Below are 13,793 nucleotides of genomic sequence, written 5' to 3'. Positions count from 1 at the left end.
CTGAACTGCAGTGAACTGTACTCAGCTTAGAAAACTTTCAACGTCTCGCTTTGGTTTTGTGATGATTAGCTTTATTTGCCAAAACTACGACTCTGAAAAAGGCATGAAGCAGTCAGTGTGTGTGTGTTTCCTCGGTTCTCCCATCTTTGTGGGCACTGCATACTCACAGAAGTCAAACGATGGGCTCCATGTGTAAGGACTAAAGAACCTCACGTGTTTTCGGAAAAGACAGACTGCGCACTGGCCCCCCTGCCCGGACAGAGTCAAGTGCCCTATGTGTGATTTCACGGCTCTACCTCCTCCGCGTCCGGGGCGGCCACGGCGTCTGCTGTTCGCCTTCTTTCCGTCTGGACGTCTTCATCCTCCCCTTCGGGTTTCTCTGGGTTTGCAAAAACAGCACTGCTCCTTGGCGAAATTCTAAAAGCAAAACAGTGCAAATCTAAGAGGTTTCCAGCGGGAAACGTGCCCCCAAATGGTGAATTTTGTATGTACTGCGATCAATTATTTGGACAGATTGAGTAGCTGTGGGGCTCCCTTTGTGGCTCAGATGGTAGAGAATCCACAGCAGACTCTCAGTTTCCAGTCGACACTGTTGTCCTTTCAAACAGCCTTGCTCCCATCAGTGATGCTACTTTCGATTCAGCCTGGCTTTTTGCCTGAGCATAACGCTCCTTATCCGTCGTGACGTCTCTGGAAAAGGATTTGGAGGCAGGGCTGCCCGTGAAAGGAACCTAGGAACTGTAATTTTAGCACAGATACTTCAGAATTCTGAGGCTTTGTGGTAACACCAGACCAAAATGCTTATCATCGGAGGCATGACCTTCAGAACCCAGGACTCGGACTCACCAGTAACTGAGCACCGTCGCTTCTTGGGAATGTGTGTCAGAATTACCCTTTTCCGACTGCTACCAACCGAATCCTCTCCTCCATTGTCCCACACCTCTGGTTACGGCTGCTCCCAAACTTCCACTGGCAGCCGATGCCCTAAAACAGAGCTGTCTCCCTGCCCCTCTCCTGCTCTGCTCGCTTAAGCTGGACTTGAGCTTGATTCCTCTTCTGAGTAAGGCAAGGTTTTCAAAGCACATCTGTCTTCATCTTCCACCGTGTAACTTTCAAAACCCTCCCTAAGCTTCTCTACCCAAGACCCTCCAGTACCGAGCTTCCGTGTTTCATGGTCCTGCAATACAGGCCTCCAAGTTCGTTCCAGCGGCCTTCTCAAATCTGCAGAAGGAGGTGTTTTTTCCAACTTTCATCCTTTCGCTCAGCTACTCCTCCTTCCTGGATGCCTAGACTTATCCAACTGCTTACATAGATGTGCCCAGGCGTTGGTGATGGACAGGGAAGCCTGGCCTGCTGCAGTCCATGGGGTCACAAAGGTCGGACACGACTGAGTGGCTGAACAACAACTCTACACAGTCCCTTTAGAACAATTCTACACAACACTTTCTATGCAATTAATTAGACATATTAAAATGTCTTTAAACAATGAGTATTAAAATAAGACGTGAAATAGTATTTGAATTTTCTTAACCTGAACACAGGATCCTTTCTCATTGGTTTCTTCCTAAATTTCATTTCCAGACATCGTAAGATAAAGAGGAAAATGAAGAAATGAAGGTAAGGCTGGGGAGAGAAAGACAATCACCATGAGCATCAGTACAAGAGCAACTCCCATATTGGAACTGATTTAAGGAGCTTGACCATGTACAAGGTTTTTAAGGATCTGGTAACATTTTCACAAGATTGAAAAATAATATCATTAATATTTTATGAAGCTCTCCTAGTCTGTGTTACTGTACTTAAGAGAAATCATGACAGAAATAGTAAGCTGGGCTTCCCTGGTGACTCAGTGGGGAAGACTCTGCCGGCCAGCGCAGGGGACATGGGTTCGATCCCTGATTTGGGAAGATCCCACATGCCACAGGGAAGCTGAGCCCGGGAACCACAGCTCACTCAGTTCTGGAGCCCCGTGGTCCACCACGAGAGAAGCCGGGGCAGTGAGGAGCCCACACAGCACAGCTAGAGCGCGGCCCCAGCTCTGCAACAAGAGAGAGCCCATGCAGGCTTCTCTGTGTATTTTTAAGTAAATGAATAAAATTATTGTAAGAAAAGAAAATAATGAGTTGATACCAGCCCTACCCACAGCACTGAGAGTTCGGGCTTCCCACTCAGTGTCAGACGATGAGTATTAACTAGTGGCCAGATGCCGGAAGTCAGGAGTTAAAACTGTTCATTTAACACAGAGCATACAAAGCTGTCCCCTCAGGCAAGAACATTTAAATGAAAGCATCTTCTTACGATTAGCAATGTCAGAAATGCAACCTGCTGTTCTGAAGCCCCCAAGTAATCCACAGAGTCGGGAGAAATCTGTGAAACGAGGAGAAAGGGGTGTTTAGACGCACCTTGATCTGTGTGTGAATCTCTTCCCACAAAAAATGATGCCCATTAAACGACTCGCCTGCATTCTACGTGAGTTATCTTCTACATCGGGTAAGAGTCAGTTCCTAACTGCGCACCTTCCTTGCTTCCAAGGTCACTTGGCGACCTACCTGCCCACCTGAGTTTGGCTGTAGCTCAGATGCGTCTGTGCAGGAGTGAGCAGGATTTGCTCTGCTGGCAGAAACCTGGGTGGTGCTGTGGGACCCACTGAAGCCAAGGGCAAGACGTGCCTGGACCTACCCCCTGCCCGCTGCCTTTCTCGCCACACCTGTGCTATAGAACCATCGCGCTGCTCTGTCACACGCTCCCCCTGCTCTGGGGAACACCTGTGACCGTCCCTCAGCCAGAAGACAAAGCTCTTCGCCTGGGCTTTCACCTGCAAACGCTCAAAGGTGTGGTTTCCATCAGCACTATCTAAAAGGCCTCCCAGCACTTTTGTGAATGAGGGGCAAAGGATCTGTTTTGTTTCTCGAGCCGTCTTTCCCAAGACTTCTTTTCTGAGCATCTTTAATCTGATGTAGTAAATCTCTAACCAACACAGCCATCCACCATCTAAGATGATTGTTTTCATATTAGATGACCTGCCAGGATCCTGACGTCATCTTGCTAACATCCAAGGACTGGATCATATGCGAAATCGACTTCAGGCTCCCTGGTCTTTGCCCTGTCTGCCACCAATTTTATTCTGAGCATCCTTTCTCTATAATTTGGAGTTGGTGACGCTCCACCCACCACTCCTCTGTCCACAGACCCCCTCCTTATCTCCTCCCCTTCTTCATTCCCGAGCTTAGATGCCACGGTCCGTTGTCATGAACTCTCTTTATACAGAAACGCTGCCCCTGACCCTTTGCTTCATCAACTCATCTGGCAAAACCCTAACCCTGGTCAAACCTAATTCTCCACGTCTCCTGAGTTACACAAGAGAAGCAGACAAGATGACAGAAACTTAACTCTGCTGACTTCAGTTGGAAAGTAGGGTCGGGGGGGTCCTCTGGCACTGTCTCCGTTCTGCTGACCTGCCCTCTGAAACAATTTTTCACATCTTTTCTTCTACCTTCAAAGTCCCAAGACCTCCCTTCACTTCACTCAGATGATAATTTACCCTTTCTCCCTAAGAAAGGAGAATATTTCAGTTTCCATATGCTCTGGTCATGATCTTTTTTTTCCTGTGGCTTTTTTTTTTTTAAATTGGACCCGGCAAAGATCAGTATCATCTCTTTACAATGTTGTGTTGGTTTCTGCCAGCCAATGGAGTGAATCAGCTATACGAATATGCATACATCCCCTCCCTGTTGAACCACCCCCCTCCCCAGCCCACCCTCTAGGTCCTCACAGAGCACTGAGCCGACCTCCCTGTGCAGCTTCCCACTAGCTCGCTGTCCTATGCGCGCTGGTGTGTACTGTCAACGCCACTCTCTCGACTTGCCCCACTCTTCCCGTCCCACCACCGCCCCGCCTCTCCGTCTGCGTCTGGAAGACTCCCGCTTTAGTGACAGGAGCCCTCCCACCCCACACAGCTTGTGCTCTCTATGCCATCTTTTCCCAGATCTTCAAGGACTTGGCTTCCAAGCTACTCCATCTTTCTTTCATCTAAAATTTCTCTCACATCAGCACAGAATCTCCTTTCTTAAACCTAAATCTAATCTCACTCATCCACTCTTCCATCTCAGTGCTACTCTTTTTAGCAAAGCTCCTAGAACTATGTGTCTATGACCACCTCACTAGCTCTTCACTCTGCATTATATACTAAGCTCGCTCCTTCTAAGCTTTGTGTCCACCCTTCCACTGAAACCTGTCTTGTGAACATCACCAAGGACTCTAATCTGGTCCAGCCCAGCAGTTTCTTCTCAATTATCATCTTTCTAGACCGCTCATTAGACGAATCCCTCCATCCTTTTTGAAGTATGCTTTGTTGCCATCCGACACACATCCTTATTTACCCTACGTGTTCAGGGTGGGTTTGAGAGATGAGATTCTGGTGCACAAATTTCCTCCTTTTTTTCTCATCCCTCACAGGCTCCTTCTTAAACTGATTTGTGGAGTCCTCCTCTTCCCAATCTTTAAAGTTTGTAGTTCAAAGCCAAACGCTTCATTTTCTTTTCAATCTAACAACGCTTACTCTGTAGATTATACAAGCTAGTCCTGTGGCTTTAAACATCACTCACAAGCATGTGAATCTCAGGGGTTCAGCTTTTGTTTTGAACACATACACTGAGTTTCAGGCTCCTATGTCAAGTGACCACTTGCCATTTCCCACCGCACGTCTCTGAGGAACCTTAAACTTCGTGTGTCTGGAATGAATAGCAAAAGGGCATCTCTGCCACCTCCCAGTAGGCCCTTTGCCCCCAGGTGTGAGGGTGACCAAGAGAACTGCAAAACTCCACCACTGTGCCTTTGCCTCTGACCTTGATAAAGAATGGCGGGGCTTCCTCCTGAAGGAGACTGTGACCCTCGCCTGTGGGAAGTGAAGTGATCTTCTGAAGACAGGCATCGAATGCTGACCGGCTGAGGGCTCTACGTACGTTGTATCATATCCAAGGTTTTCTCCAACGGCAGCACATTTCATGAGCCCAGAACAGACGTGAAATTACTCACCTCAGAAAAAATGAGTTGAACACCAATCAGTGTGAAGGGTGGTATTAATATGGTGCAGAGAAACAGCCCTAGGAATCCGTATTCATTCAGATAATTAGCAACAATGGTGAAGAAGGTGACCTAAAATAAAAAGAGCATAGTTTGAGCAAAGTATAACATTCTGAAAGCAATATTAATTTACCACCATGCTTACTACAAAGATTGAAATATACATTCTCAGAACTATTAAAAATAGTTTAAAAATAAAGTAACATGCGCCACACGCGTACTTACAACTAAGAAGAAAAATGACCAAATGCCACTGTTCTTCCTCCCGTGGCGGAAAATGAATGAAATCACATACGTCAGGAGAACAAGAGATGAGACATAGCCAATTATACACAGGGTCTGAAAATAGAAATACTACAGTCACCTAAGGTAAATGCTATCTAAGTACATATTTATATTTAAACCCTACAGCAAGGAGATCAAACCAGTCAATCCTAAAGGAGATCAACCCTGAATATTCACTGGAAGGACTGTTGCTGAAGCTCTAATACTTGGGCCACCTGATGCGAAGAGCCGACTCATTGGAAAAGACCCTGATGCTGGGAAAGATTGAAGGCAGGAGAAGGGGACGACAGAGGATGAGATGGTTGGATGGTATCACTGACTCAATGGACATGAATCTAAGCAAACTCCTGGAGATAGTGATGGACAGGGAAGCCTGGCGTGCTGCAGTCCATGGGGTTGCAAAGAGCTGGACACGACTTAGGGACTGAACAACAAGTTAAACTCAGCTTTCCAGATCTAAGCTATAACAAACATAATGGGAGGTTCTTTGGTTGAAGATGGATAATGCAACTGCATTTATTAAAAGTAGTCTAGGAAAGCCATTTGATAACTTTTGCCACTTACCTGAACTGCCAGGCTTTGAATGATAAACACAAACTCGTCTGGGTTAAAAACATAATCCATTATTTGCATTAGAAGGAGGATCAAGAAGTACAGGGGAACGTCCACCAGCGCCTGCCCAAACCAGTAAGCGGAAGGGTAGAGGCCTGAAATCCGCAGCTGGGAGTGAACTTTTTTCTGATAAAGAAGCAAAAGAATCGTCAAAAGTTTTGAATAGTTTAGGCTGGAGAAATTGCAAATATGCAGCACAAAAGCATTCATTTCCCCTTTGTCTCTCTTATATATTATGCTAATTTAGCAAGTGACACTGTGACTTGCCCTGTTCCTATTTCAGGGGCATTGATAATGCTGTATGCCACCTTGTCTCCAGGAAGAAGGGATCTACACAGCATTGCCGTGGTGAGAAGATTCTTATTCTTTTCTTGTCAAAGCTACTGATGCCTCTGACACTTGCCTTGCAAGATGCACAGAGTTTCAAGAGAAGGAGGTGCACAATTTCCTGGAAGATTCTTAAGCTTTACACGGAATGTAAACAGCACACTTATAATTGGCATCTTGCTTTGCTTCTTACGGGAGAAATTGCTCAAGAGAAGGATAGTTTAAGAGCAGGGTAAGTGAAAATTAATTTGAGTCCACCAGCAGCACCTGCTGAACTTTCACAAGGCTCAGTGGTGCAGAGGGAACCCCAGCAGAGGACGCTAAGGACGTGGAGACACGAGGAGGGAACTTGTGTGGCAGGGAAGCACCATGGATGCACAGAAAGTCTACCGTGGGTTCCTGACATTCTTATAGAATCTTCACAAAAAGAAGCTTTAAAGGGACACTCTTTTCCAGCAATAAGCCAAAGTACTCTGGTGCCTTGCTTAGGGCTGTTACACCGGAGAACCTCGCCTCCGTCTGGAATGGGGATGGGATGGTGTCAGCAGGGAAGTAGAACCTGCCAGACAGAATCCGAGGTTCCCAGCCCGTTGATGGTACCTTCTGAGCTATCCTTCCTGAGGTCTCTCATTTAAGGCAAATAGCATATTCTGTATATTCGCCAAGCTTTTATTCAAATGGTTGACCCTCCATTGTTTCAAGCATTGTTTAAATTAGGTGCACGATGCGCATATACATGTGTGGTCATAAGACGGGGGCGGGGTCACAGGGTGTTAAGAACATAGCAATTGGGAGAGTAGCGCTGACCCATATACGCTACCGTGTGTAAGGCAGAGAGCTGGTGGGAGCTGCTGCGCAGCGCCCGGAGCTCAGCTTGGGGCTCTGGGGTGACCCGGGGGGAGGGGTGGGGGAGGGGGGAGGGGGGGGGGGTGGCATGGGAAGGGAGACGGGTGGGGGAGGGGGGAGGGGTGGGGGAGCGGGGAGGGGTGGCATGGGGAGGCAGAGAGCTGGCGGGAGCTTGCTGTACAGCGCGGGGAGCTCACTCGGGGCTCTGGGGTGACCCGGGGAGGGGTGGGGGAGGGGTGGCGTGGGGAGGGGAGGTTCAGGAAGGAGGGGATATGTGTGTACATGCGGCTGAATCACCTTGTAGACAGAAGCCAACACAACGTGGTAAAGCGATTATACTCCAATAAAAATATAGAAGAACATATAAGGACTTTTGCTTTTTACTATCATTACTACTTAGTATAGGAAACATTTTTTTCCCTCAGGGAGGAAAATTTGAGAAATTTGACTTAATCCCTTTTGTCGCATTTTTTCTTATTGCTCAGCTTTTATTAATTGTTATTTCATATGGGAGTATAGTCAGTTGACAACGTCGTGTTGTTTCAGGCACACGGCGGAGTGATTCAGTCGTCCGTCTGCCTGTATCTACTTCGTCTCACTCTCCGTGTGGGTGTTACAGGGTACGGAGCAGGACACGGGCTGCATAGCTGTTCTCACTTTATGGTCACCGATGCTGCCCATGGCGATGTACGGAGTGAAGCAGGCCGCCCCAGGGATCCAGAAGAAGGCCATGCCCAGGTACTCGTGCTCGTTAGACGTGTGCTCCTGAAATCATGCCGAACACGTGGGCGGTCAGGTATAGACTTCATTTATACTATTTCTAAACCAAATCATTTCAATGCGTGAAGCGGTCTAACTACCCAGAGCACGTCCCAAGGTCCTGTTTGTTTGAAACTTCGCTTCCTTAGTCGTGTGTTACAGCAGCTGGGACATTTGAACGTGCATCCTGATTGATTCACGAAGAAGCAAACTCCACTGCATCGCGTGAACTGGATACGCTCCCATGGTTAACAACGGGAGACGTAATCACACAACCTCTTCTCCCCAGCACTGCGCTGACTGCATTGAGGCTGACTTTTAATAGACAGAGGTCGTGGGCTGTCAACGGAGGAGCCACTGCGGTACGTTCAGAACCTGAGACCAAGTCAGTTCAGCTCAACATGCAGGAGGAATCATTTCTCTCATTCAACATAATGGAGGAAGCTCAAATGCCTTCAGAGTGCTGGCCGGTATGAATTGAGTAGGTAGGTGTCTGGGCTTGGAGAAAAATGGTCAGCCCACACGCCACATAAAAGCATTGAGTTAAAGCGATGCAAAGCCCTGTACAGGTTAAAGAGGGCTTTGGGTTTGGCTCGAAGCCTGGAGAGAAGTCACCTCTCATCGGTGACTGGTTGCCTCACTGCTTTGCTCATCTCTGAGGTCGGGACCCTGAGCCTTGAGAGCTGCTTACCCTCTCTCAGCCCCTCCTAAATGGAGAGCCCCTCTGAGCTCTTGCAGCAGGTCAGCACCGCCTGAACAGAGATGCACATGTGGAGATAAAGGGAAGAAATCGCACCCAGGTCTGCCTCAGCACCTCTGATCTCTGCCTGTGGTCACCCCTGCTGGCTTTCCAGATCTGGAATATCTTTAGTGTGTGTCAGTCGCTCAGTCGTGTCTGACTATTTGCGACCCCATGAACTCTAGCCCACCAGGCTCCTGTGTCCATGGGATTCTTCAGGCAAGAATACTGGAGTGGGTTGCCATGCCCTCCTCCAGGGGATCTTCCTGACCCAGGGATCAAACCCAGGTCTCCTGCATTGCATCAGGTTCTTTAACCTCTGAGTAACCAGGGGCCCTCTTTGGGAATGGAAAATTCACAATTAGTCTCAATGGCTGACCCCTCACTCAAAACTTGGTTCATAAACATCACATTCTGTCCATGTTAGAGGACGTGGACCTGCGGGCAGGGTGTGTAGAGCTTGGCCTAGAGGAGCCCACAGAGACTCCTGATGCCAGTTGGGTGGTTGGTCAGGCAGGGATATGAACGGTGGCCAGTGGGGGACCCTTCAGGACACTCTGATGGACGGTTAAAGTCACGAGTGGGGTCAGAAGTGAGCTCTGTGCTTTAGACTCAAGGCAGATGGGCTTGCAGAATTGGAGCAGACCAGGAGTGGGGGCGGGGGGGGGGGGAATCGACAGGGTTCACGCTAAGAGAAATTATCTACACAGGTACCCAAGGCCAGCTAGGCTGGTAGGTAGCAAACATTTTGTAGTAAAGTCATTTTTTTTTTAAGTTACCACATAATTTAATTCCGAAACTAAGACACTACAGTGATAAAACTGTTACTGAATATAACTCCTTTAAAGTTTTAAAATATTTATTTGAAGATTAATGCATTTTCTTTATTACTGGTAAATTCAAACTATTTAAATTTTAAATTACTGGCAAATTTAAACGATTTTAACATTAAAATGTATTCTAAGAAATGAAAGCAAATTATATTTTACTTATATTTATATATTACAAAATGTTCCTAAATAGCTGAATTTTATGAGGTAAACCCTAACTTATAGGTTCTAGACCCAGGAGACAAAGTTGTTCCGCTACCTGACTGATGGCACATTAAACAATAAAAACCCATAGAAAGCAGGATAGTGTGGCTGTCTCTCCCGCAGCCCGAGCTGACTTCTGTTCTGCAAGGCTGAGTAGGTCTTCATCTCCGGGAGGGCCGGGGGTCCAAGCTAAACCCTCCCCTAAACCACCACACAGGTCCCCTCGGTGGGGGCCACCAGGTAAGCAGAGGGGACCGGGGCAGCCACAGCTCGACGGCCGGGGGAGCCCTCAGCACCTCATCCTTGTCTTGGTCTGCGGGTCCTCCGTCTGCACTCCCAGCACCCGCCACATTTTACTCAGGAGGGGAAGGACGTGCTCCAGACCAAGGCCACTCTCCTCTCCACTCCAAGAGGTTAGACTGCTGAAGGGGAGGAAAGCGTGCCTCACACTGCCGACAGCCCACCCCGGCCCTCACCCACGAGACTACTGCTTACTGATGTCTTTGAACCGGACAAGAACTTGAGGTTTTGGACAGCACTGGAGTAATTTTTGACACAGAAAGTGACCAGTGAGCTACAGAGTATGCCCAAGGCATCATTTAAAGGAGGCAAAGGGAGACTCAGCACAGAGAAGGACGTAAGGGGTGATGTGAAGATACGGATCTGCACACCGTCACCCCCTGAGGAGGCTCTGACTCGAGACCGGGCACGGCCGGCCAATCCTATTTTATACAAGCGCGTCTTCTGGTTCTAATTCAGCCGGTCCCTGGTCTAGTCACAGCTGAACATTCTTTAACGGAAACTTGAAGGATTCCCAAGACAAACAGTACTAACCTCAATAATGATAGTAGGTGCAATTACCGAGCGCCTCTGGTTTTCCGTGTGCCCCACCACTTGTCTTTATAGCAACTCAGCCCCAGCTCCTCCTGCCAACATTGTCTTGTTTCCTTCTTAAGGGAGCTTTGTGATCGAGTGTTTTTTTCTTTATAATTTTTCCTGTTTGTTTTTATCTGTGGCTGTGCCGGGTCTCTGTTGCCGCACGGGCTCCTCTCCAGGTGCGGCACTCGGGCTTCTCACCGCGGCGGCTTCTCCTGCTGTGGAGCTCGGGCGCGTGGGCCCAGGGGTTGCAGCTCCCGGCTCTAGAGCACAGGCTCAGTAGTTGTGGCCCACAGATTTAGTGGCTCTGTGGCCTGTGGGATCTTCCCAGACCAGAGGTCGAACCCATGTCTCCTGCATTGGCAGGCAGATTCTTATCCACTGAGCCACCACGGAAGCCCCATGATAAACTTTTTATCTGCATTTTTTTGTGGATTGTTAAACCTAGACCTACAAAAGTTCGGTTGTTACAAGGTCACAAAGCCTGGCATTTAAGATGCTGGCTGTTTAACTAGGTCCCACTACTGAGGGCCACAGATGGCAACAGATCTAAGCCCAAAATTCATCATTTTTTTTCCAATTAATTGTATTTCTGTTGTTCGTTGGCCTTGTCATCCAATTAAAGTTACAATGCTTTGCAATGATTGCTAAATATTGCATGTGTATGTATACACATATGTGTGTACATATAAATATATATGCTAATTTAGTTGCATATAAAACATAAACATTCGAGAATAAGTTCATAAAAACTACCCTGTTATTTCAGCATTTCAAGTATTTTCCTGAAAACGTCTCATGACCCACGAAAAGTGAGATAATACTACACTTACCTCAAAATACGTGCTTCTGTCGGTCTGAATGTGTTCTGAAGAATTAAGCATTCCAAGTAGCCCATTGCTAATGATGTCCATGAGTACAGGAAAGCAATTCAGCCTTTTGGTGTTACATGCTATAGAAAATCTGGGATCCTAAAGCATAGCAAATATGCATTCTAAGTCCTCAGCAAGCAAATACAACATTTAATGAAAGTACATGGTAGAAAAGCTTTCAAATGACGGACAACACAGGAAGGCTAAAGCCTGAGTGTCGTGAAGCATGACTCATATTATTCAACTAATTCCCAGCATACGGCAAGGAGCTCAGCATTTTGACCTGTACCAGCTGCAACAGCATTAGCTGTGTGACTGTTTATGCCTAAACTAAAACAAAATACATCACGCGATTTTTAGCAGCGACACTTGTGGCTCAGCTGGTAAAGAATCTGCCTGCAATGCGGGAGACCTGGGTTCCATCCCTGGGTTGGGAGGATCCCGGAGAAGGAAAAGGCTACCCACTCCAGTATTCTGGCCTGGAGAATTTCATGTAGGTTCAAAACTGCTGGACACCACAGAGCAACTTTCACTTTACACACTCACTATAAAGCTCCATAACGCACCTTCACTTAAGCACAGCAGTAGGCTTTGTTTGTGATGCGTTCAGTTTACAAATAAAGAATGTGCAGAATGAATTAACCTCTAAAAATGAGAACTATCCCGTCTGCTTGCGTCAGTTGGTGTGCGTTGTTCAAACCGCACGTTCCTGCCCGTCTTTGACGTGACGGGCGTCGGAGCCCGGCATACCTCGTCGTTGCCTGTCACAGTGATGGCCCCGTTGTACGATGGCTCGCTGGGGCCATTTCTTGTTCCAAGGGCGTCCACTTCTAAATCGATGTTTTGGCGCCTCAGTGAATGTATGAAGTCATCAATGCGTGACCCTACCATGCGGGTAAGATCAAAAGAAGCAAAAATGAAGTAAAACACAAAAGGGAATATTTTTTAAAACAGTAAATGATGTCACGCAAAGCGTACCATAATAAGGACTCTAAGGATTTCCTTACAAAGGCAGAACCAGCGCCGTGGGACTAAAATCCATTCTGGTGTCAAGGAGACGTCAAACTTGCTTCACCTACAGCTGAAGCATTTACTTATCATTTCTGTTTGTGTGCAACTGCTACTTAAAATTAACATTCAAATCCTCGACCATATTAAACTTCCATCTAAGCAATATGGAAAGTATTTTTTTTTCTCCAAAGCTCACAACTGCGTAGTACTTAAAAAATGCTGTAGAAGACCTCAGAAACCAGTCAGTAACCCCTTTCCTAAATTCCTGTGTTGCCGTGTGCAGCATGCTTCAGAGTCTAAGTAAACTTGCAAAACACGTTTTTAAAAACAAACTCCCTACCTTGCATTTTTCCCTTTGGGATGCGTTTCCTGTTTGGCCTCACCTACAATTTTCTAAAACACACAGAACTCCTTCCCCCTCGTGGTTCATATGGTCTAGGGGAGTCTCTCAACACGAATCGACATTGAGCCGGTGCGTCCAGCCCCATGTTCACCTGTTCTGTTGACGACCAGTAAGCGGGTCAGTGGGGCTTGAGGTGGTTGACCCGGGGAGAGGAAGTACATGTTTGGAGACAACCCCCAAGAATAGCTTTTTTGCTGTAACCGATAGGACAGATGCTCCAAAAGCTGAGGACCAAAGGTGATGCCGAAAAGCAGTAATCTGCAAGGAGGAAAGGGAAAAGAAAACAACTCAGCTGTAGCAACTGTCGCGGGCTTTCCAGTCCAAGCAGGTAACAGTGCGCAAATAGAAATGAGTTACAGGCACTAGTCAAGCCGGTGACCGTGTTCCGCCCGCTCTTTTCTTTTTTCTGACGTGAGGTGGCTCGTGTGCGTCCGCTCCTGGTCTCCGTGCATCTCTAAACCACCTCCCCCTCCACCTCGGAACACGCCTTTCCAGTTGACGAAGTCAGCTGAGGACGACTCTGAAATCTCTCTCTAGTGCCCACTTCTTCGTCCTGTTCAGCCCTGCTTGCCATCTTTTTCTGGAACGCTGCCAGCTGGCACGTCACCAGCGCCCAGGCTTCCTCCGGCCTGAGCCTCCTCCCCTTCCTGCTCCCAGTTCCTGTAAATGACGTTTTCTCATTTGCTCGAGCTTGAGCCCCAGTCTCTTTCTACTCATTGCTCTCCCTTATGTCCCTTTTCCGAATGGCCGAAATTTTCTGCTTATCGTATCATTACTGTTTGCCTCCAAAACCCCTCTCCTACTTTGCAAATTTGGACCTGAATGAGCCTTTTCCTGACCTCTTTCAAACTGCCCTCAAGGTCTCTTTTCCTTGTCTCCAGTGCCTACCATTTCCAAATTTTTTTGCACGGTTGCGCAATTAAGTTTCTTGGCATTCTGTCCTACTT

The 13,793-nt window shown here is 47.4% G+C and overlaps 1 protein-coding gene across 8 annotated transcripts in view; it reads right to left on the bottom strand.

Annotated features, from left to right (window-relative positions):
- Positions 1-13,793, bottom strand: part of LOC109574019 (ATP-binding cassette sub-family A member 9) — a 61,308-nt gene that overhangs the window by 13,429 nt on the left and 34,086 nt on the right. For all 8 annotated transcript variants that reach the window (XM_070774184.1, XM_070774186.1, XM_070774185.1 and 5 more), the window contains 10 exons: positions 12,938-13,104; positions 12,183-12,316; positions 11,394-11,531; positions 7,810-7,917; positions 5,932-6,105; positions 5,308-5,421; positions 5,035-5,154; positions 2,299-2,367; positions 1,532-1,623; positions 297-417 (listed from right to left, as the gene is read on the bottom strand). In XM_070774184.1, coding sequence (XP_070630285.1) covers positions 297-417; positions 1,532-1,623; positions 2,299-2,367; positions 5,035-5,154; positions 5,308-5,421; positions 5,932-6,105; positions 7,810-7,917; positions 11,394-11,531; positions 12,183-12,316; positions 12,938-13,104 — 1,237 coding nt within the window. The remainder of the gene's footprint in view (positions 1-296; positions 418-1,531; positions 1,624-2,298; positions 2,368-5,034; positions 5,155-5,307; positions 5,422-5,931; positions 6,106-7,809; positions 7,918-11,393; positions 11,532-12,182; positions 12,317-12,937; positions 13,105-13,793) is intronic.

Source organism: Bos indicus, chromosome 19 (genome assembly GCF_029378745.1).
Source record: "Bos indicus isolate NIAB-ARS_2022 breed Sahiwal x Tharparkar chromosome 19, NIAB-ARS_B.indTharparkar_mat_pri_1.0, whole genome shotgun sequence".
In the NCBI taxonomy this organism is placed as follows: domain Eukaryota; kingdom Metazoa; phylum Chordata; class Mammalia; order Artiodactyla; family Bovidae; genus Bos; species Bos indicus.
Note: the sequence above shows the minus strand (reverse complement) of the source record. Positions and strands in the feature narration are given on the sequence as shown.